The 21,183-nt window shown below is 37.9% G+C and overlaps 1 protein-coding gene across 7 annotated transcripts in view; it reads right to left on the bottom strand.

Annotated features, from left to right (window-relative positions):
• The window catches only part of LOC127848256 (solute carrier organic anion transporter family member 4A1-like), a 152,308-nt gene that overhangs the window by 10,575 nt on the left and 120,550 nt on the right, over positions 1-21,183 (bottom strand). For 6 of the 7 annotated variants that reach the window (XM_052380601.1, XM_052380604.1, XM_052380600.1 and 3 more), the window contains 8 exons: positions 4,917-5,376; positions 3,389-3,491; positions 2,771-3,087; positions 2,231-2,320; positions 1,351-1,558; positions 794-950; positions 270-448; positions 12-76 (listed from right to left, as the gene is read on the bottom strand). In XM_052380601.1, coding sequence (XP_052236561.1) covers positions 12-76; positions 270-448; positions 794-950; positions 1,351-1,558; positions 2,231-2,320; positions 2,771-3,087; positions 3,389-3,491; positions 4,917-5,376 — 1,579 coding nt within the window. The remainder of the gene's footprint in view (positions 1-11; positions 77-269; positions 449-793; positions 951-1,350; positions 1,559-2,230; positions 2,321-2,770; positions 3,088-3,388; positions 3,492-4,916; positions 5,377-21,183) is intronic. The other variant, XM_052380602.1, reaches the window with a different exon arrangement.

Below are 21,183 nucleotides of genomic sequence, written 5' to 3'. Positions count from 1 at the left end.
ATTATACCAACCAAGGCAGCGTGCAATGATCCACTGTATTCCAAGACCTAACGACCTCTGCTCATTGGGAATACATCTGTAAACACAAAATGTATTGCTTTACAATATTTTCTATTATATCTGGTCAGCAAGTGCAGATTCACATTATCTCTTTTCATTTTAATATTAGGGTTCATACCTAGATTTTTCTCATGTGAGCTCAACAAAAACCAAATGCTTTGTCATTCTGTAAAGAATGTGGAGGTAATAACACTGTTGTAAAATCTCACCTGAGTGTAGCCGCCAGAGCTGGCATGCTTGCTATGAAGGTCATCAGCATAAGTAGGCCGCAAATGGGCAGCAACAACGGCAGGTACTTGCAGCTGCTTTTGCATGTCCCCTCGATGGCTTCATACTCCGGGGGAGGACCGGTTCGGTTGAACACCACACACGAACAGTTGGTGTACATCTGAATGAGGAAATAATTAAATAATCAGTTTGTCACGATTTGTGTATGTTAGCATCATGATAACAGGAACATTTATATTTCTAGTGTTGAAAACAACAAAGATGGTCTCAGCATTGTTGAACTCACTGTAGACATTCTGTTATTACTACATTATTTAACTGCGTCCATTGGCTGTAAGAATATTTTATGAACATTGATGAGCCACCTTTTAACGAATGAAATGACATGAAACATGAATACTTTATGAATGGAGTAAAGAAAGCTATTTTTTAATGACCGGATTTGATTTTTTGGTAATAACACATAAATGAAAACTATTTCTGAAATACAATTCCAGGAGATTACTTTACTGTCCCCCTTGATTTCTGTTTGACATCCAGCGTAGCACGGTGAGAAGTAAAGCACTCCGTCAATGCCACACACTGGGTTATACATGTCCTGACTGCAGCGACAGGCTGCATTACACTCGCCGTCTAGCTGGAGGCTGAGTCGTATCTCGGTGCTGAATAATAAGTCACACATACAGTAGCCTTTTACCTTGTTTCACTTTAAACTGATATTTAAGGCAATATGCACAAAATATGCTTCCCATAATTCACACAAGCTGAATATGCGGGTAACAAACCTGTATAGAAAAGTACACAATCAAGCTGATGTACAAAGAAAAGTAAACAATCAAGCTGATGTACAAAGAAAAGTACACAATCAAGCTGATGTACAAAGAAAAGTACACAATCAAACTGATGTACAAAGAAAAGTACACAATCAAGCTGATGTACAATAATTACAAATAAAAATTTGAATTCAAAACACTCTGATTTAAGCTCTGTCTGGTAGCAGCTTTTTTATTCTTATGCTACAAAAAATTACATTGGAAAACACTTGTAAACATGTACACAGACCTATTTTGTGCAGTGTTGCCATACTCTGTGTTCACTCCAGCAAACGGAATATTTTCACAGTGTGCAATGAAGACAAGGGCAAACAGCAGTACAGATGCGGTCACACCGAGACAAAGGCGTAGGATTCCCCTGACATGGAGATCAAACTTCTTCACGAGGTATCCACCCAGGAATGTCCCACCACCACCAGCAGGGATAGCCGCATAGCCTGTCACAAAGAACAAAAACAAAGTCTAATTGACCACTTTGAATTTGTTTCAAATTATTAGGTTTCACCCATAATTATTGTAGAATAATCCATTTGTTTCAATACAAAGCAAACTACATGTTTTAGTAGAATAGCCGTCAAATATTCTCACAAGCAATGTGATCTTCAAACACTATGTGGATAACTACAGATTGTCACCCAAGTGAGAAAAAATACCCCCAGACGCCACATGTCTGGAAGAAAAAGAATGTATATCGTCTGCAAGTTTTAATGTCTGAAAAGCTTCGAAGAACACCTGTGGACAAATCTGTGTCTACAGACAGACAGACAGGTCATACATGAAAGCCATGCTTTTGAACTAACCACAATCATTTTCAAACTCAATATGTTTTACAATGTACAAGAACCATATCATACACATTTGTCTTTTCTTTTATTAGACAAAAGTTTTTCATTCATGTGACCCAGTTGCAAACTTGGTGAAATAGTTTTGGGACAAATGTCTTGATCAAGTCTCATAAAGAGACAAAAATAAATATAACCTCCTCAGTGTTTGCAAGATTTTTCAAAATTTGACCTAGGTACCAAATTTGTAACACTTAAAGAGTGCTCACAAAGTAACTGCTGACTACACACTGCAGATGACAAACACATTCTGAGTTGCCTACCTACCCACATATTGTGCAGCTGTAGATGCCGACAGTCCAAACTGGGCCTCAATAAACTTTGGCATGAATGTAGCGATTCCTGACAACAGATTTCCTGAAACATAAAACAAAAAAGTGAGGGTGTGAAAAACATTAACCACATTTAAAACAAGACCTAAGTTTGTGAAACACAATGCCCCCTATTGCGCCGCTTTGAAGCCATATATTTGACTTTTGATCTTGAAGGATGACCATGACCTTTCACCACTTAAAATGTGCAGCTCCATGAGATACACATGCATGCCAATTATCAAGTTGCTATCTTCAATATTGCAAAAGTTATGACCAAGGTTAAAGTTTTGGGACAGAATGAATGACAGACAGACAGACAGACCAAAACCAATATACCCTGATCATTCAATCCGGGGGCATAAAAAAATTAGTTCTTCATGGGTTTGCAAGTAATTTTTAGGTAAAAAGTTTTTAATATTGTTTGTCATATTGAACAGTTTACGAACAACAAAAAGTCCTAATGTATTAAGGCTAAACATCTTAGTTCACTTACCTTCACATGCTGCGGCCAGATTCAGGAACATGAAAGTGGGATTGAGCAGCAAAATTTTCAATGATTTCAACATCTGCTTGTAGCTCAAAGACGCTTCAGTCTTGCTTGTGTCAGGACTACTTTCAGTATATTCCAGCTTCTTCTGTTTTTTGCTGTAGACCTCCTTCTCTCGTTCCAGTTTGTATTTCTCTGAGCCGGGCAGGAATTTTGGGAATCCGCCGATAGGTAGAGCCACTAAGAACGCCAGCGCACCACTGATGAGGAATCCGATCCACCAGGCCCCAACCCACCTGGGGCTGTCTGGGCTCATTGTCACACTGTAGACACAAAGAGTTGCAGACTCAGTACTTCCAATATGACACTGATGTTTGTTCTAAAGGTTCTCAAATATATCAACCTTTGTCTGCAGGCTTGAAGCGGCAGAGGAAAATTTTATAATCTTGTCACTTTAGAATGTATATCTCCTGCATGGTATCAGTTTTTAGTTAAAAGGGGGCATAACTTTCCAGGGTGTATACACAGATTTACAAATTCAGCATGACCTAAGACCTAAGTTTAACTGACCACCATTATACGACTGAAATACAACTTAACAAAAAAGTATTTTGGAAAGCTCACCTGTCTATGTCTGCTCTATTTATGTCAACAAAGAGGTTGAGGAAAGCCCCTCCTGCCAGGTAACCTATTGCTGGTCCCACGATTGCAAATGCATAGAAAATACCTGCAACAAAAGGGGAAAATCCAAAATCAGAGTTGCAAATATTGTTTACTAAAAATTTGTATTTGAATGTATTTCTTTGTGTGTTTAAAGCCCCTTTCCACCATCAATTCGTTCTAATGAAAGATATGGCAGACATGAAAGATGGCAATAGATGCCTTAACATTCCACTTTTGTCTCAAAAAACCACTTATGTCAAAAACAATCTGTTTTAAGGCAATCTTTGACTTTTTTACTTTAAGTTTGACATGGACTGTTGAGTTAGAGAGACCAGAGGTACAAGCAGTCGCCTGATAGTGGTTATTTGTTGTAAGTTATTTGATGAGTGACAAATTTAGAAGCTGGCATATGGCAAAGCTTGACCTTTTTCTTAGTGTGATCTTGACCTTTGAGATGATCACATGGGGGTTACACGCTTAACTTTATGTTTGCATGTTTGTACCAAGTTGTTTTAAAATCCATCGATACAAGATGTGTGTTACTGTCTCCTGATAGTGGTCACTTGCAGTAAGTACCTTTAGAATCACATTATCAATGAACAAGTTACAGGTCAGACAAGCTAAGCTGTTTTATGGCTAAATTTGACCTTTGACTCAAAGTATGCCCTTGACATTTGAGGCAGGACGAAAGGTGTTAAATGCAACATGTTATCGTATGGTGGTTGACATTTGTGCCAAGATTTTTCAAATCCATCCATTTATATTATGGCAAAGTTATTGTTGTGACATGAAGTTTCAGGATTATTACATTAAAATTTGACCTTTCACCTCTTTGTTTTACCTTGACCTTTTAGGTAGGGAGGCACATGTAACATTCCACACAACATCCTATGATGGTTGACGATTTTTGGAAGTTATCTCAAAATCCATCAATATATGACAAATTTTTGGCTGAGACAAGAATGTTTGCGCAGCTGATAGTGAGACTTTTCTTTGCTGTCTTCCTCAAAAGGGTTCAGGTCGCCGCGGTGTAATGGATATGGTGTCCGCCTAGCGACCGGGAGGTCACGGGTTCGATCCCCACCGTGGGAGCGTTCTTTAGATCTCCCCCAAAGACACCAAGTACTGGTTCTAGGCCCAGGAAACGGACTCGCGAGCGTTTATATAAGCCTAAGGCTTTCGATGCAATCGAGCTAAAATAAATAGGTTTAAACTAAAAGGGGGGAATAAAAAAAATACATGACTTCGGATTTGATTGAAAATGTGTTCACAGGTTTATCATTATTATCATGATTGTGTTTAAAACAAAACTATTGACAGATAAATACTCTAAAAAATGTATCTTAAAATTATTAAACAAATTTATTTCATGTGGGTGCAACTAAAGAACTGCTTCTAAAAACCATGTGGCATCAATAAGATGCATATTGTGAATAAAGGGAGATCAGTAGAGAATTTCCAATCACTGGTGTGACAAGAGTTGTCTCACCTATATAAAATGAGGAAGACCTGAGTGGCAAGTTCTCATCCAGGTATGTTACCCCGAGGGTGTAAAGTGGTGCTGCGCCGGCCCCATGTAGTAGCTGCCCTAGGAAGAACACAAACTTGTAGTTTGATAAACTCACTGGTAAATTGTTCCCATTGCAGACACTGGTATCATTCGAACTGGCATCGCACGTTGTTCGTATGCCAGAATCATCCATTTTATACGCGTCCACTGTAAACTGAGGCAGTGAAAAAACTATGGACCCAATACCCATGACAAGTACTCCGATTCCGAGGTAGCGTGGCTTGCAACCGAGGCCTCCAAAGTAGCTGACGGGTATGAGGCACAGGACCGATGCAATGTCATAGCAACTGGCCACAGTGCCCGTCACTGTGGAGCTGAGATCATAGCGTCGCTCGATGTTTGAGATGACCACGTTTACGAAACCATTCACAACCATGCCCTGAAAGTACATGGCAGAATAAGTGAGGAATTTACAAATAATGGCAACTGAAAATACATCAGAGACTTTGTGACAAACTACATCATCAGACTAGATATTGTCCAAGAGTTTGGATACCCCAAATATAGCATGAGGTAATATTCATGAAGTTGAATTAGAAATTGAAGTACTGTAACTGCTCTGATTATGAAGGACACTAAAATATATAAAAACATTTGGTGTCAAAAAAATTTAGAAACACACAAATATTCCCAAAGAACAGTGAAAATTTAGAGTCTTCCCGCACATATACCAATACTACTGACATAGGGATATTCCTGTCCGTAACGTCATTTGCTGGACGTCCTCATAACCAGTCATAGAATGTTCTTGTAAAATACTGCACTGCGTAGTATTTATTACTTACAGACATGTTTGCAAGGAGTTTTGTTTTACAGAAATATTCTCCAACCACAAAATTTGACCGCTGACGGCACATATTAGCATTTGATATGCAGTAGTATGAACCTGTATTAAATTCTACGAAAAAAGGGGTTTAGATAATCGATTTATTAATTGGCATGAAATAACAGAACTCTTTTTATCAAAAGTTATCAGATTATCATAATTGGCACAAATTAACTTCAAACAGTTGTTCTTAAAATGATATAAATTAATGGTAGGGAAAAAGGTGTTGAGCAAAAAATAACAGTCACAAAACATAATGATTTTGGCTAAAATTAAGGTGCTTGAGTTATAACAGAATTGATATATGGGTCTTAATTAGGCAATTTTTTATCACATTATATTAAAAGATGCACATAAATGCACAACTTTATCATGAGGAACAATTCATGCAAGTTTTGTTCAAAGAGGCTACAAAGTGGAGGTGAAGTGCTTTGTCAGACAAGTTTATTTCCATTTGGACACACTGATACATGAACAAACATCCATGGAAAAATCATCATAACCCTCTTAACATTGATTTGGAGGAATAATTAAACTGTGATATATTTCAAAATATAATTTGTACTTCGGAAAAATGAAACACACAGGTTTTGCCCTAAGTAACTGTTGCTTCAATGGTTTAAATAATACAGAGGTAAAAGAATCAAATATTGTTTTAATACAAGCATTTTCTGCAATATCAAAATTAATTGTCTTAGAAAAGACTTCTTTTGCTTTGATCATAAGAGTGAAATCTACACCTTGAAGCAAGTTGCACCTGTTTGGCTACTGCTGTTGACACTGACACAGTTATGATTAAACACCATTTGATAACAGGTGCTGTACTTGCCACCTTTGAAGATATTCATCTGAAATAAGCATCGCTAGCATGGCGGCAACCCAATGAATGCCTTGAATTGCCCAGCGGCAACAAGAAACATAAAACGCCTCAAGTACTTTCAATAAAAAACCCCTAAAAAACACATAATTACAGGGATATATAAGATCTATACAAGACCTACAGGGGCAAATTTTAGAAAAGAAGATTCTGGATTTCAGCATTTTATAGAACTGATTATGGCTAATGTAGTACAAATTTAGAAATGTTTGCCCCAATTTTTCTACCAATCAATTGTCTTGGCTGTCTTGTCTTCTGTTTTAAAATTCAATTTATTTATTTCATTAGGCTTTTTGATCACAGATTCTTACTCAATAGGAGCTAGATGGTATTGCCTGACCCATTCTGTGGCAGGGTATTGCCTGACCCATTTTGTAGCAGAGTATTGCCTGACCAATTCTGTGCCTTGGCATTAAAATGAAGTCGCCACAAGACTGAATTTGTAGCGGGAATTTATATGTTGTATGACGTTTTATGCGGTAATTTTTACCCCAATATGAGAACATGAGGGTCATATTTGTAAAATAGGTTTTAGCTGTTTGTGTTGCTTATTGTATTTAAAATATATTACATCATGGTATAAAATTGTTTATTTTGTTGAATCTGATTTGTTTTTACCAAAAATGAGTTTATATTTGAGCCCGAGTAATATGTTCTACCTCTACACATTTACTGCTATTTACTGATATACAAATTATACATATATATCAAGCACCTTTGTGTCAGGTTGATATCAGTGTGCAGTTATGATAAAAGATTCTATCATGAGCATTCCTAACTCTGAACTTTTGAAGCATTTTTAAAGGGGCGTATACAGTTTGAAATTTATTTAAATGCCTTCAATAGTCGACCCCCCCCCCTCCTCCCGTTTGCTGTGTATCTATTATCTATCTGGCAAGTTATGCAGCCAGACATGCAGTGCTTCATGTCCCCACATTTGCAGAAAAGTTGCACATTGACCTTGAAATACCAAAAAATGGTAAAAATCTGGCAAACTTTGAAAATAATTTTGATTGATAATCAGGATGAAGGCATATTTTGCAAGTGGCAAGAGTGTGCATACTTATTTTGACTAAATTTTCTGCATTGGTTTGCAGAGGCTAGCTTGAACCCAGACTCTGCCAGTCAAAGGTCAAAGCCCAAGAAACCTTACACTGCCCCCTAAAGGGGAGGGGCCAACACTTGGTAATTTAGATAATTTTTCAGATATAATAAGCTTCATTTGGTCACTGCACTTGTTAAACTGAACCTCTTATTAATGAAAATTTTATACTACACAAGGGCCAAAATATCAACTGTTCATGTTTTCAGTTTTCATCACACACTTTATTTACAAATCCTGCCATGCAGTATAAACATGAGCGGGTGGGGGTGGCACCTGACTACTGACATGCCGTGCACCTGTGCTCTCTTAGGCTCTTAGTTCCTAAGAGCACCTTTACATGTTACCAGGTAAACAAACAAATGCAAAGAAGTTAGCTGTGTCTTTGGAAGACATGGCATTTTAGCAGTCCAAGCTTCCCTTACATCCCTCCTTTGCCTATATAGCAAACAAACAAAAACTCTGTTGTTTTTTTTGGTACTAGCCGCAGGGACTCGCATACCGGCTGTCCATTTATTATTATACTTAACATAATAACCATCATCAAAACGTCAAACATACATCACATAATACAATCTTTCTAACAGTCATCATACAGTGACATTCTATGTAAATTTAGTTCAATACATATATCAATTATTCAATTTCATATATAATTTCCATAATATGAAATATTAACACATTATTTTAAAAAATAACATGTATACCGTGCGAGTTCCCAAAGCTGAATGACGAAAACTGACCACGTTATAACCATGCACGAAAACCTCGTGCTTCTAGAGCGCCTCTAGCGGCAAATTCATACTGAAGGGAAAGTAATTTTCGACTCATTCAATAAATTTCAAACATCGAAAATTATATTAGTTTAATCACAAAGCATATCACACAGAAGTCATGTACCATGCAGATATAACATACCTAGGAGTTAAGTAAATGAAGAATATTATTGATTGTCAATTAATAAAACACATTCCTCACACAAAATTTCAAAATTTATAGAAATGAAAAATACAATACATTATACACATACATATTAAAGTGAACGATGTTATGACACCAATGGCACATTTTAACAAATACTTTTTTTTTAAGCGATTACATGATTTGAGGTTGAGAAAAATTGTGAAAGTAATGCAACATTTTTTTTATTATTTTTTTTTATACCACATTTATATAGCGCCCTTTTCATACTCGAGATGTGCGTTCAAAGGCGCTTTACATTTTGTCCCTAATCACTGGGTCATAAGTCGTCCGTTAACACAGATGAAAGAACATCTATTAAAGCTGTATACAAGATCACAAAGGACTAAACTATACTGGAATGTTTACTTAACAGATAAAGTTTATGGCTTTTGAAATCTACTTTTGAAACAAAATCTTCTTAGACTACATCAGTAAATCATATAAACTTGTACGTATTTAGTGCAAGTAATGGTTTATGGATTTTACATAATTTATTGAATGCTTAAAACATTATGATTTTATAAAAAGGAGCACATAATTGATTTGTTATTGTGCACTTGGTTATCCATGTGACTTTTGATAAATAGATAGTATTGCTCTAACTGTAGCTGGTGAAGGTGTTCGTGGCAAATCTCATATGATAATTCATATATGGTATTGAACAGAACTAACTTACAAAGGAAAACATCTAGAATCTCCTGGCTGCTTCTAAAGGGGCCAAGTGAAAAACCCAAAGGGCTTTTAAGAACAGTCTGCTTGTATCAATTTGCTATTCAATCCATTCCAAAATATATTTAATTTCAAAAGATTCTTATTTTTTAGGCTCACCAGCCCAAAGAGGCAGCAGGGTGAAGCTTTCTGGTCTAGATAATAATGTTGACTAATTGTAGTCCAAGAAACAAAACATAAACAATTCAAAACTTGATAAATCATGGTTTCTTTAAGTAGTTACATTTCAAAACTGTCTTGAGCAAGTTCTGAATGGCCAGTAGGAACAAAATTTAAATACGCATAAAAAACATTCAACAGCAACATCTGCATCAATGTTTCAACCAATTCATAAGTAGGTTGAAATTGATTGAGAACTATGAATATTGATTGAATATTGCTTTGAGCAAATGCAGTCTGCATGGGGTAATAAGAGACAACACTTTCCACTTTTATGTGTTTAAAGAGTCTCTTCTTAACAAAAATCCAGTTCAGACAGAATGTGTTGTCTCTCATTAACTTGTGCAGACTGCACAGGCTTATTTTGGATGACAATTAACGCATATGCATTATGCCCCATTTTCCAAGGTTCATATCTCCGCATGTTAAGTGCAGTCCTGCCCTCTTTCAACTCTGTACAGTACCTCCACAAGTTCTCGAAACATACCAAACATACGCTCAGGTACTAGTTCTCATCCTATGGTTTATTAGGGTACCCAAGTGGAACTTGTTTATGCAGCTAGCTTAGAAAAACATCTATATCAAACTAATTTAGATTAATAGGAACTCATGTATCAAGACCGGAAATATAATGTGTTAGTGTGTCAATATGGATTATACAACTGTGTCCCAAAAGAAGATTTTAATGAATTTACAACTTCCTTGACATTTGTGTGAAAAGTTACAGCCAGTGAGGCTAAAACATAAGTTATACAATTTCCCACACAAAGGATCACACTGGAGTTAACATAAAATAAAAGGGAATCACAGAATGTCACATAATAGACCTGTATTATTGGTATATTATATTATCTTATTCATTCAAACAAGGACTTAAGTGTTTGGTCACACATCTGCTCTCTATGTACCGGGTACATTAGCTTTAATAGTGTTTATTCAGAAATATGTCGACTTCTGTAATAAAATACACACCTATATTGTAACATAATTTACACAATCAAAAAAGGAAGATTATTCAAAATAATTTTAAAATGAATACACAGTAACAGCCTGCATGCACATGTATCAAACAGTAAAATAATTTTATAGGAATGCAAGTAAAGTGCATTTTTCATCATCATGAATGGAAGACGCCATACTCAAAGTTAATAAATCTAATAATAGTATCAAGAGAGATTAGTTCAGTTTTGCAGTAAATTAGGATTATATACCTTATAAATGTCTATTTTTGGTATGTTTTGAACATAAAAAAATATTGAATTAAAACTTCTTTAACATTTGACGTCAATGTCTGTATGAAGTTTCTTTTCCCTAAAATAACTTAAATTGTCTACAGCTGAATCCTATAATCTCCACCCTTTGTACTATGGGCTAAAATGAGAAGACAGCAGACATTAAACTAATAAACCCTATATCTAATCATCCAATAATGTGATTATATTTAACCCCTATCAAGAACAATGCAAACCATATGCAAAATGTTTAATCAGTGTGCAAGACTTCACAGTAAATTCCTGCATGAAGGGTGGGGAAATTAAAATAACAAATACTCAGTAGAAGTTAATTATAATGAGGGTTTGAAAGACAGGGATGAAAGCAGGAATTCAGATATTGTTTCTGAAAAAGATGTCATGGAATTCAAGGAATTTGCAAGGAATTTCAAACATAAATCACAAGACCTTTGCATCAAATGCAAAACCCGAAAAAGGACTTACATATGGGATTAGTGACTAAGTTTTCAGCGACAAATTTAAACAAAAGTTTGTTCCTGTTTTCATACTCTGATTAATCATACCTGTACCCTTATATTGACTTTATACAAAGTTGCCAGATAAAAAAAGCAAGAGATGTGTTTGTCAGAAATACAATGCCCACTTCTGCGATGCTTTGATTAAAAAAAAAATATTATATCCCTTTAAGAAATATTACTTCCCTTGTAAAAATGATATGTTCCTGCCAAATGATAAATAGAAATTATGTCCCTTTAAAGTTTGTTACTTCCCTTGGATATGTTTTTTTGACCTTTGACCTTGAAGGATGACCTTGATCTTTTACCACTAAAAATGTGCAGCTCCATGAGATACACATGCATGTAAAATATCAACTTGCTATCTTCAAAATTGCAAAAGTTATGACCAATGTTAAAGTTTTCGGAGGGACGCACAGACTGACAGACAGACTGATGGACAGTTCAACTGCAATAAGCCACCCTACCGGTGGCATTATAATATCAGATAAGTAGGCGTTTATATTAGTGGTGATCTTCAAATGAATCCGATTCAACAAGACAAACAATTTGATACCAAGATGAAGAACATTTTATACATGAAAAGAAACACAAATTGCTGAAAACATATTTTACGAATACTAAGGGCAGGTGCTTATGAAGTCATGATAAACATGTCACACATCATTAATCATATTCATTACTGCCATAAATGCAGAGGCATAGCGATGCATTATATGTTATCCTTTCTTGAAAGGTAAGACAAAAAAAACACAACAGATTAATACTTTACTCTTTGGGTACATATCAGGCTTGGCACTAATAAGGCATTGGCTTGGCATAAGCCTTGTCGTATTATAATTCTTAGCCTCACACGATATATTAAACAATGCTAGGGAAGTAACATGCTATTCTCTATTTAACATTTAATGATATTTGGAATTACACAAGAAATGGAATGAGGGAAAAGTGAAAGAAACCAGGAATATCAAATTCAGCACTTTCTATCCACAAGGAATTTCAATTAACTCAATCATTCAAATGCAGCCAAAAGCTAAATGAACCCAATGCTTGTAATGATTCCAACAGAATAGCAACATGAATTCCCCTTAAACTAATGCAATATTACATTCTGTGAGTGAATTTACCAAACTGGAAGGGCCTTCCAGGCAATCATAAACTGTCATGCCATGTCTAATATTTGTACATGTATTCATGTTTTGAAGCCCAAAAACAATCTGTGGTCCTAATTTGTCTGTCATCACAGAAATTGATACAAATTAGATTGAATTCTTTGTTTTTAAGGAATAAACATAAAATTAAACCTTTTAAAATTGCAAAACCATCATATTGTGTTTTTTTCGAATAAAATAAAGAAACTGTCTGCAATTTCTGTTGAATTATAACATCAAAATAATTGAAAATGTGTTGTTCTTTTAAAATCAGATTGTGCTGTTGAAAGAACCGATTCCTGGTATCTAACATAAATACATTCCGAATTAAATCAATGCCAGCAAGAAATATGACCTAATCTGTAAAATTGCTACAGACATACAGGTATGTTTCCACTTGGCAAAGTTTACACCCTATCAATTACTATCCAATTAGATGTGTTTATTTTTCTAGATTCCTGATAATTCTGAACAATGTGCTAACCTTTTTACCAGATTACATGTTTACGCAAGATTTCTCAGACATGTTTACAGACTCTGAAGAGTCTCCTTAATTCCACCAAAATTTACCAGAAATTCAGCCTTTCTAACTGTTTCTTGTTAATGCAGTAATGCACAACATTTTTATCATACGCTATTATACCTGATTCGTATGTAAATTAATAAACAAAACAGTTTTAAGGCCTTAAAAAATTAACAAATGTACACCATTATTTCCTATTTCAATGTATGAGCCATCAAAGCAGATGAAAAAGCTATGGAAGACCTAAATTTTAATACAGAACAGCTGAACTTCTATATATAACAGATGGCCCTTAACACATAACAGCTAAACTTTTATATAGAACAGTTGAACTTCAGTACATAACAGTTGAACTTCAGTACATAACAGTTGAACTTTAGTACATAACAGTTGAACTTCAGTACATAACAGTTAAACTTCTGTAAAGAAGAAAGTAATAAAGTTCAATACAGAACAACACATTATTTTAGATAAAAAGCTGGTTAACTTCTACATCTTTTTTACAAAACAGCTTATATAATATGAAACAGTAGAACTTCAACAAAGATAGTGAAGTCAAATATACCCATAGTTAAACTAAAATATGAACTTAAATACAGAACAACAATAACTGAACTTCAATACAAACCAAAAGTTAATGTACAACTTCAATATTAAACAAAGTCAAGAACTTAAAAATGGAACATATGACTTTAAATATAAAACAGGTGAACTTCAATACAAAACAAATGTCCAGTTCTTTATAGAACTGAGTAAAGAACTTCAGTATACAAAAGCTGATCGGAAATACATAACAGGTAAATTTTACTATAACAGTGTCCTCCAATTTGAACAATGGCATTTTTATTATAATATGTGAACATAAATATTGACCATCTTAGCTTTTCATTCCAAATAGATAAATGTCACTTTAATGAAACGAGTAAATTGTTTTATTAAAGAACATCTGCTTTGCAATGTAAAACAAAAATTTCAAAAAAATGTCAAGATAGAAGAAGAAATAAAGTTATAAATAACAGGTTCCTGCATGCCAAATTCACCAATTTTTAGTTGGTAATATATACCAGACTAATAAATTGTTTGTAAGCATAACCACGATGAGATGTGAAAATTAATGTCAGTCTCACAATCAGCAAATCAGGCTTCCACTTAGAAATAAACGCATTTTAGAACTGTGTTTTAAATCAGCGGAAAGGCAAATACTTAATGATTTCCCCATGATTAATTATCCAGCAGAGATGAAATAGTGATATAACTGTCGGTGTTGATTGAAAGGTGGCTGCAAGGGTTGATGTAAGAGGGGAAAAAAAGTTGTTTTCCTGGTTAATAATATTCAATATTGTATGTTTATATCTGATAATCATCAAAATGTATTTCGGATGTATAATTATTGCCAATATAAAACTCTATGTACAAATCAAGGTTTGATCAAATATGCTATTTGTCTTGATAGCCCATGGACAATTAGGCAAGCAAAACTTAGCTTATTCAACCTGTGCTAAATGATTTGTGCACTGCTCACTGGTCCTGGCTGTGTGCACTGCTCACTGGTCCTGGCTGTGTGCACTGCTCACTGGTCCTGGCTGTGTGCACTGGTTCTGGCTGTGTGCACTGCTCACTGGTTCTGGCTATGTGCACTAGTTCTGGCTGTGTGCACTGCTCACTGGTTCTGGCTGTGTGCACTGCTCACTGGTTCTGGCTGTGTGTACTGCTGACTGGTTCTGGCTGTGTGCACTGCTCACTGGTCCTGGCTGTGTGCACTGCTCACTGGTTCTGGCTGTGTGCACTGCTCACTGGTCCTGGCTGTGTGCACTGCTCACTGGTTCTGGCTGTGTGTACTGCTCACTGGTCCTGGCTGTGTGCACTGGTCCTGGCTGTGTTCACTGGTTCTGGCTGTGTTCACTAGTCCTGGTTGTGTGCACTGCTCACTGGTCCTGGCTGTGTGCACTTATCACTGGTCCTGGCTGTGTGCACTGCTCACTGGTCCTGGGTGTGTGCACTGCTCACTGGTCCTGGCTGTGTGCACTGCTCACTGGTCCTGGCTGTGTGCACTGCTCACTGGTTCTGGCTGTGTGCACTGCTCACTGGTCCTGGCTGTGTGCACTGCTCACTGGTTCTGGCTGTGTGCACTGCTCACTGGTCCTGGCTGTGTGCACTGCTCACTAGTCCTGGCTGTGTGCACTGCTCACTGGTTCTGGCTGTGTGCACTGCTCACTGGTCCTGGCTGTGTGCACTGATCACTGGTCCTGGCTGTGTGCACTGCTCACTGGTTCTGGCTGTGTGCACTGCTCACTGGTCCTGGCTGTGTGCACTGCTCACTGGTTCTGGCTGTGTGCACTGCTCACTGGTCCTGGCTGTGTGCACTGCTCACTGGTTCTGGGTGTGTGCACTGCTCACTGGTTCTGGCTGTGTGCACTGCTCACTGGTCCTGGCTGTGTGCACTGCTCACTGGTTCTGGCTATGTGCACTGCTCACTGGTTCTGGCTGTGTGCACTGCTCACTGTTTCTGGCTGTGTGCACTTCTCACTGGTTCTGGCTGTGTGCACTGCTCACTGGTTCTGGCTGTGTGAACTGATCACTGGTCCTGGCTGTGTGCACTGCTCATTGGTTCTGGCTGTGTGCACTGCTCACTGGTCCTGGCTGTGTGCACTGCTCACTGGTTCTGGCTGTGTGCACTGCTCACTGGTCCTGGCTGTGTACACTGCTCACTTGTCCTGGCTGTGTGCACTGGTCCTGGCTGTGTTCACTGGTTCTGGCTGTGTTCACTGGTCCTGGCTGTGTGCACTGCTTACTGGTCCTGGCTGTGTGCACTGCTCACTGGTCCTGGCTGTGTGCACTGCTCACTGGCCCTGGCTGTGTGCACTGCTCACTGGTCCTGGCTGTGTGCACTGCTCACTGGTCCTGGCTGTGTGCACTGCTCACTGGTTCTGGCTGTGTGCACTGATCACTGGTCCTGGCTGTGTGCACTGCTCACTGGTCCTGGCTGTGTGCACTGCTCACTGGTTCTGGCTGTGTGCACTGATCACTGGTCCTGGCTGTGTGCACTGCTCACTGGTCCTGGCTGTGTGCACTGCTCACTGGTCCTGGCTTTGTGCACTGATCACTGGTCCTGGCTGTGTTCACTGCTCACTGGTCCTGGCTGTGTTCACTGCTCACTGGTCCTGGCTGTGTTCACTGCTCACTGGTCCTGGCTGTGTTCACTGCTCACTGGTCCTGGCTGTGTGCACTGCTCACTGGTCCTGGCTGTGTGCACTGCTCACTGGTCCTGGCTGTGTGCACTGCTACTGGTCCTGTCTGTGTGCACTTCTCACTGGTTCTGGCTGTGTGCATTGCTCACTGGTCCTAGATGTATGCACTGCTCACTGGTCCTGGCTGTGTGCACTGCTCACTGGTCCTGGCTGTGTGCACTGCTCACTGGTCCTGGCTGTGTGCACTGCTCACTGGTCCTGGCTGTGTGCACTGCTCACTGGTCCTGGCTGTGTGCACTGCTCACTGGTCCTGGCTGTGTGCACTGCTTACTGGTCCTGGCTGTGTGCACTGCTCACTGGTCCTGGCTGTGTGCACTGCTCACTGGTCCTGGCTGTGTGCACTGCTCATTTGTCCTGGCTGTGTGCACTGCTCACTGGTTCTGGCTGTGTGCACTGCTCACTGGTTCTGGCTGTGTGCACTGGTTCTGGCTGTGTGCACTGCTCACTGGTTCTGGCTGTGTGCACTGGTTCTGGCTGTGTGCACTGCTCACTGGTTCTGGCTGTGTGCACTGGTTCTGGCTGTGTGCACTGCTCACTGGTCCTAGCTGTGTGCACTGCTCACTGGTTCTGGCTGTGTGCACTGCTCACTGGTCCTGGTTGTGTGCACTGCTCACTGGTCCTGGCTGTGTGCACTGCTCACTGGTTCTGGCTGTGTGCTCTGAACACTGGTCCTGGCTGTGTGCACTGCTCACTGGTCCTGGCTGTGTGCACTGCTCACTGGTCCTGGCTGTGTGCACTGCTCACTGGTCCTGGCTGTGTGCACTGCTCACTGGTCCTGGCTGTGTGCACTGCTCACTGGTTCTGGTTGTGTGCACTGCTCACTGGTCCTGGCTGTGTGCACTGCTCACTGGTCCTGGCTGTGCGCACTGCTCACTGGTCCTAGCTGTGTGCACTGCTCACTGGTCCTGGCTGTGTGCACTGCTCACTGGTCCTGGCTGTGTGCTCTGATCACTGGTCCTGGCTGTGTTCACTGCACACTGGTCCTGGCTGTGTGCACTGCTCACTGGTCCTTGCTGTGTTCACTGCTACTGGTCCTGGCTGTGTGCACTGCTCACTGGTTCTGGCTGTGTGCACTGCTCACTGGTGCTCACTGGTCCTAGATGTGTGCACTGCTCACTGGTCCTGGCTGTGTGCACTGCTCACTGGTCCTGGCTGTGTGCACTGCTCACTGGTCCTGGCTGTGTGCACAGATCACTGGTCCTGGCTGTGTGCATTGCTCACTGATCCTGGATGACAAGCATTTGATCCATTTTTAATTCATAGAACCAATGTGTAGTTTTCACTGAGGCCTCTTGTTTTTTTTTAATATAATAAATCTCAGATGGTATGCCTTTATCTTGTTGCAGGAATTGCAGGTGAGAGAAAACATGAACTTTGGAAATCTTGCAATTTAAATAATTTCCAGATATTTTAACTAGGAAGTATTTTTCTTTGCAGAATATTGGCATTTAAAAAAAATTGAACTTATAACAATAAAAAAACAGCTCTGTTTATGTCCTTTGTTTATGCATAAGTTATAATTTAAGCTATCAGCACCTTTTAGAAAGATTCATAGCTTTTTGGCAAAACTAGTTATTAAAGTTATAGAAAAAAAATATCCAAAAGTCCTTTATTAATAAACACATATGAATGTTCACTACAATCAATTGCATACTAATAGTTATTCTTTGCACACAAAAGTTAAAGGAAAACAATTCTATCAAGATAAGGTAAAGAGTTTTATCAAGTTAAGGATATGCAGTTTTATTAAGTTAAGGCAGAGAGTTTTATCATATCAAAGGAATACAGTTCTATTAAGGCAGAGAGTTCCTTTTAGTTAATGGAATACATTGTTATGAAGTAAAGGCACATAGTTTTATCAAGTTTATGGATTACAGTTCTATAATGCTAAGGCATTGATTTCTATTAAGTTCGGGGAATACAATTAAGAGAATGCAGTCTATCAATTTAAGGCATAGAGTTCCATCAACTTAAGGGAATACAGTTTTATTAAGTAACAGCATAGAGTTCTTTAGGTTAATGTAAAACCGTTTGATTAAGTTAATGAATAGGGCTCTATTTAAAGCCCATAAACACTCAAAATCAATTATTATTTCGACAATATTTTGAATAATGAAGTTAACACATAAAAAAACCTTATAGCAATAGACAAAATGTCAATGCTAGATGTGGTCTGGTAACATAGATTTAATGCGATACAAAATGATCGTCTTTATTTTGTTGGTTCACAATATATTCCATGTGAATTTCCGGCTACAATATCCGAACATTCACGAGCGAACTCAAGATTAGCTATGGGCATCTTTGGAAACACGGCTTATAGTTCTCATGCATACGTCGTTCTTCAGACACTGCCCGAAGCCAGTCTCATGTTCACTTGTAAATGTTCAGATATCGGATATACACTGTATGTAGTACATTAAATTAAGGCCTAGTGTTCTATAAGGTTAAGGCATACAGGTTTATCAAGTTTAGGCTAAAAAATCTATCAAGATAAGACAAATGATTCTATCAAGCAAATTCATACAGTTCTATAAAGTAAGGGCATAAAGTCACAGCTTGATTTCAATATGCCATTACTAATAAAGAAAATGTTGTAAATATTACATAAGCAGTTAAAGATAAAATGAATTCTGAGAACTAATGCTTAATCCATTATTGCCCTACAATTTTAATGATGTTCAACCTAGTCTCACATTCAAGTAACTGTGATAAAAGCCTAATGCTTATCAGCTGTAGCATATAAAAGCTTGCAGGCTTATCAGTCCAAAAATATAGAATAATTGCATGTAAAAGATGACTTTATCAGCCAAAGGCTTTGGTATTGGTCCTATCAAGTCATAAAGCCAGTTACTACCAGACCCCTGCTGTAACATGTACCTCATAGTTGTATGAAGGAGTTGATAAGTATTAGTATGTCTTACTTTGTTTTGTTAAGTAAATTTCAATATACCCACTCTTGCATGCTTTTGATATTTCATGACTTTGAAATGTCATAATCTCCATTCGACTTAAAAATGTAATATAACTCACAAAATGAGCCTTAAAAGAGAAACACTGGTTTTCCAAAAATTCCATTTAAGAAAATACTTTGTAGGACTGGCACTTATTAAAATATATAACATAAATAAATGTTGATGAGTGCTTGATTTCCATATAAAATATTAATGTTCGACAGGTTTATTATTTAAAGTACAAAGTGTTCAGATTAATAGCATAAATAGCAAAGGCTTCATTCGGATACAGTTAATTTTACAACTTGAAGGGTATGGGTAGCCTCTGCACAACATCACTCTCCTCGGGTGCAATATTTTCTTTACCAGTCATGTGACTATGTCATATCTAGATTAATTCATGTATTTCCTATGCAAAATGCAGCAAAATCTTACTTATTTATAAGAGGTGGAAAAAGCTAGAACACTCAAAACATCATTTTATTGAATATTATAGTATATTCTTGTCAGAAGAACATTTTGGAATTAAGTTATTGATACCAGTCGATTGGGGAAATACCCAAACTTATTATGAGAGAATTCCTTGTCCATAGGATAAACAATTCACTTAACAATGTGGAATGTTAGACTGATACAGTTATTTTTATCAAAAATGAAATTCATCAGCACCTTTCCTCTCATTTTGCTCTGGCACAAAACAGACTTACTCATCTCATGGAATTACTTTGGGTAAAATCTGACAAGATTAAGAATTTATCAAACTTTGCACTTCTAACACAGTTTCATGAACTTTTTTTTCAGAGTCTAAATATGATCTTTGTGAAATGTCCCGGAATAAAGAACAATATCAATGAGGTAGTTGTGACTTTAAGGATTGATATCTTTGACAATAACAAGTAATCAGTCACTTAGTAACAGCACGCAGTCTCATTAGCAGTAACGACCATTGTCTGACCCTCCCTGATAGTAGCTGGCAACAATGAAACCTGCAACTGATATCTGTATAAGCATGTCTAATTACAGTCCCTCTCCTTTAATTAGCTTGGGAAAGTTTCAAACTGATGTTGCATTCTTGTAATGCACACATTTTGCTTCAGGGATGTCTCTCACATTATGTAAATGATCTTGTCCATGTTGCCTTTTTATTGGTTGGGGGTTGATTACTCATCAAACATGCAGCAATCCTTGCATGTATGCAGAAGTAATGGGATTTAGGGTTAGAAATGCAACCCCTCTGCACATCAGTGCAATAAATTTGTCTCAGATTTTCACGTATTCCCTTCAGGACAGAAAAAGATGTCAGTTGCATTAAATTTATGACCGCATTTTTTTTGCCAACATGCTCTTTGTAGAAGAAGTTAAAAAAGAATGCATGTTTTTTTGCAAACACATTAAAAAGCAGCACAAGTAAGGATTGTAAAACTGCAGAAAGAGCTTGACACACTAAGATATGGGGGTAAACCTGCTCTGTTGACTGAAGCTGTAAATCTTATTACATGTAACTACCCATGTCACCTAATTAACACTATATTGTGAGATTACCCATGGTGGGTAGCAGCCAATGCTCTTAAAACTCTTTCTTTAAAGAGAACACATATTTTAATGAATCACCATTATTGAAGCAATTTGTTTTCACTTTCAGGTCAAAATAGGGACATTGCATACAAATAGTCTGGACATTTGACCTCTTGGGGGGACGGGGGACACCTAAAGACGTAGTTTGAAACATAAAACACATAAGAAATAAGCATTGTTGCAGAAACCATCTAACAGTAGCGTTTTCTATTGGTAGCAATAATTATATAAGCAACCACGCCATACGCTTTATCATGACAGCTTGTCAAAACTAATGAGAGTATAATTCTTATCAATGATCAGGCGTTAACAACAACACCTGGCTAGTGGGT

The sequence above is a fragment of the Dreissena polymorpha genome, chromosome 10 (genome assembly GCF_020536995.1).
Source record: "Dreissena polymorpha isolate Duluth1 chromosome 10, UMN_Dpol_1.0, whole genome shotgun sequence".
Classification (NCBI taxonomy): Eukaryota; Metazoa; Mollusca; class Bivalvia; order Myida; family Dreissenidae; genus Dreissena; species Dreissena polymorpha.
The sequence above is the reverse complement of the archived record's forward strand: the minus strand, read 5'-3'. Positions and strand labels throughout refer to the sequence as shown.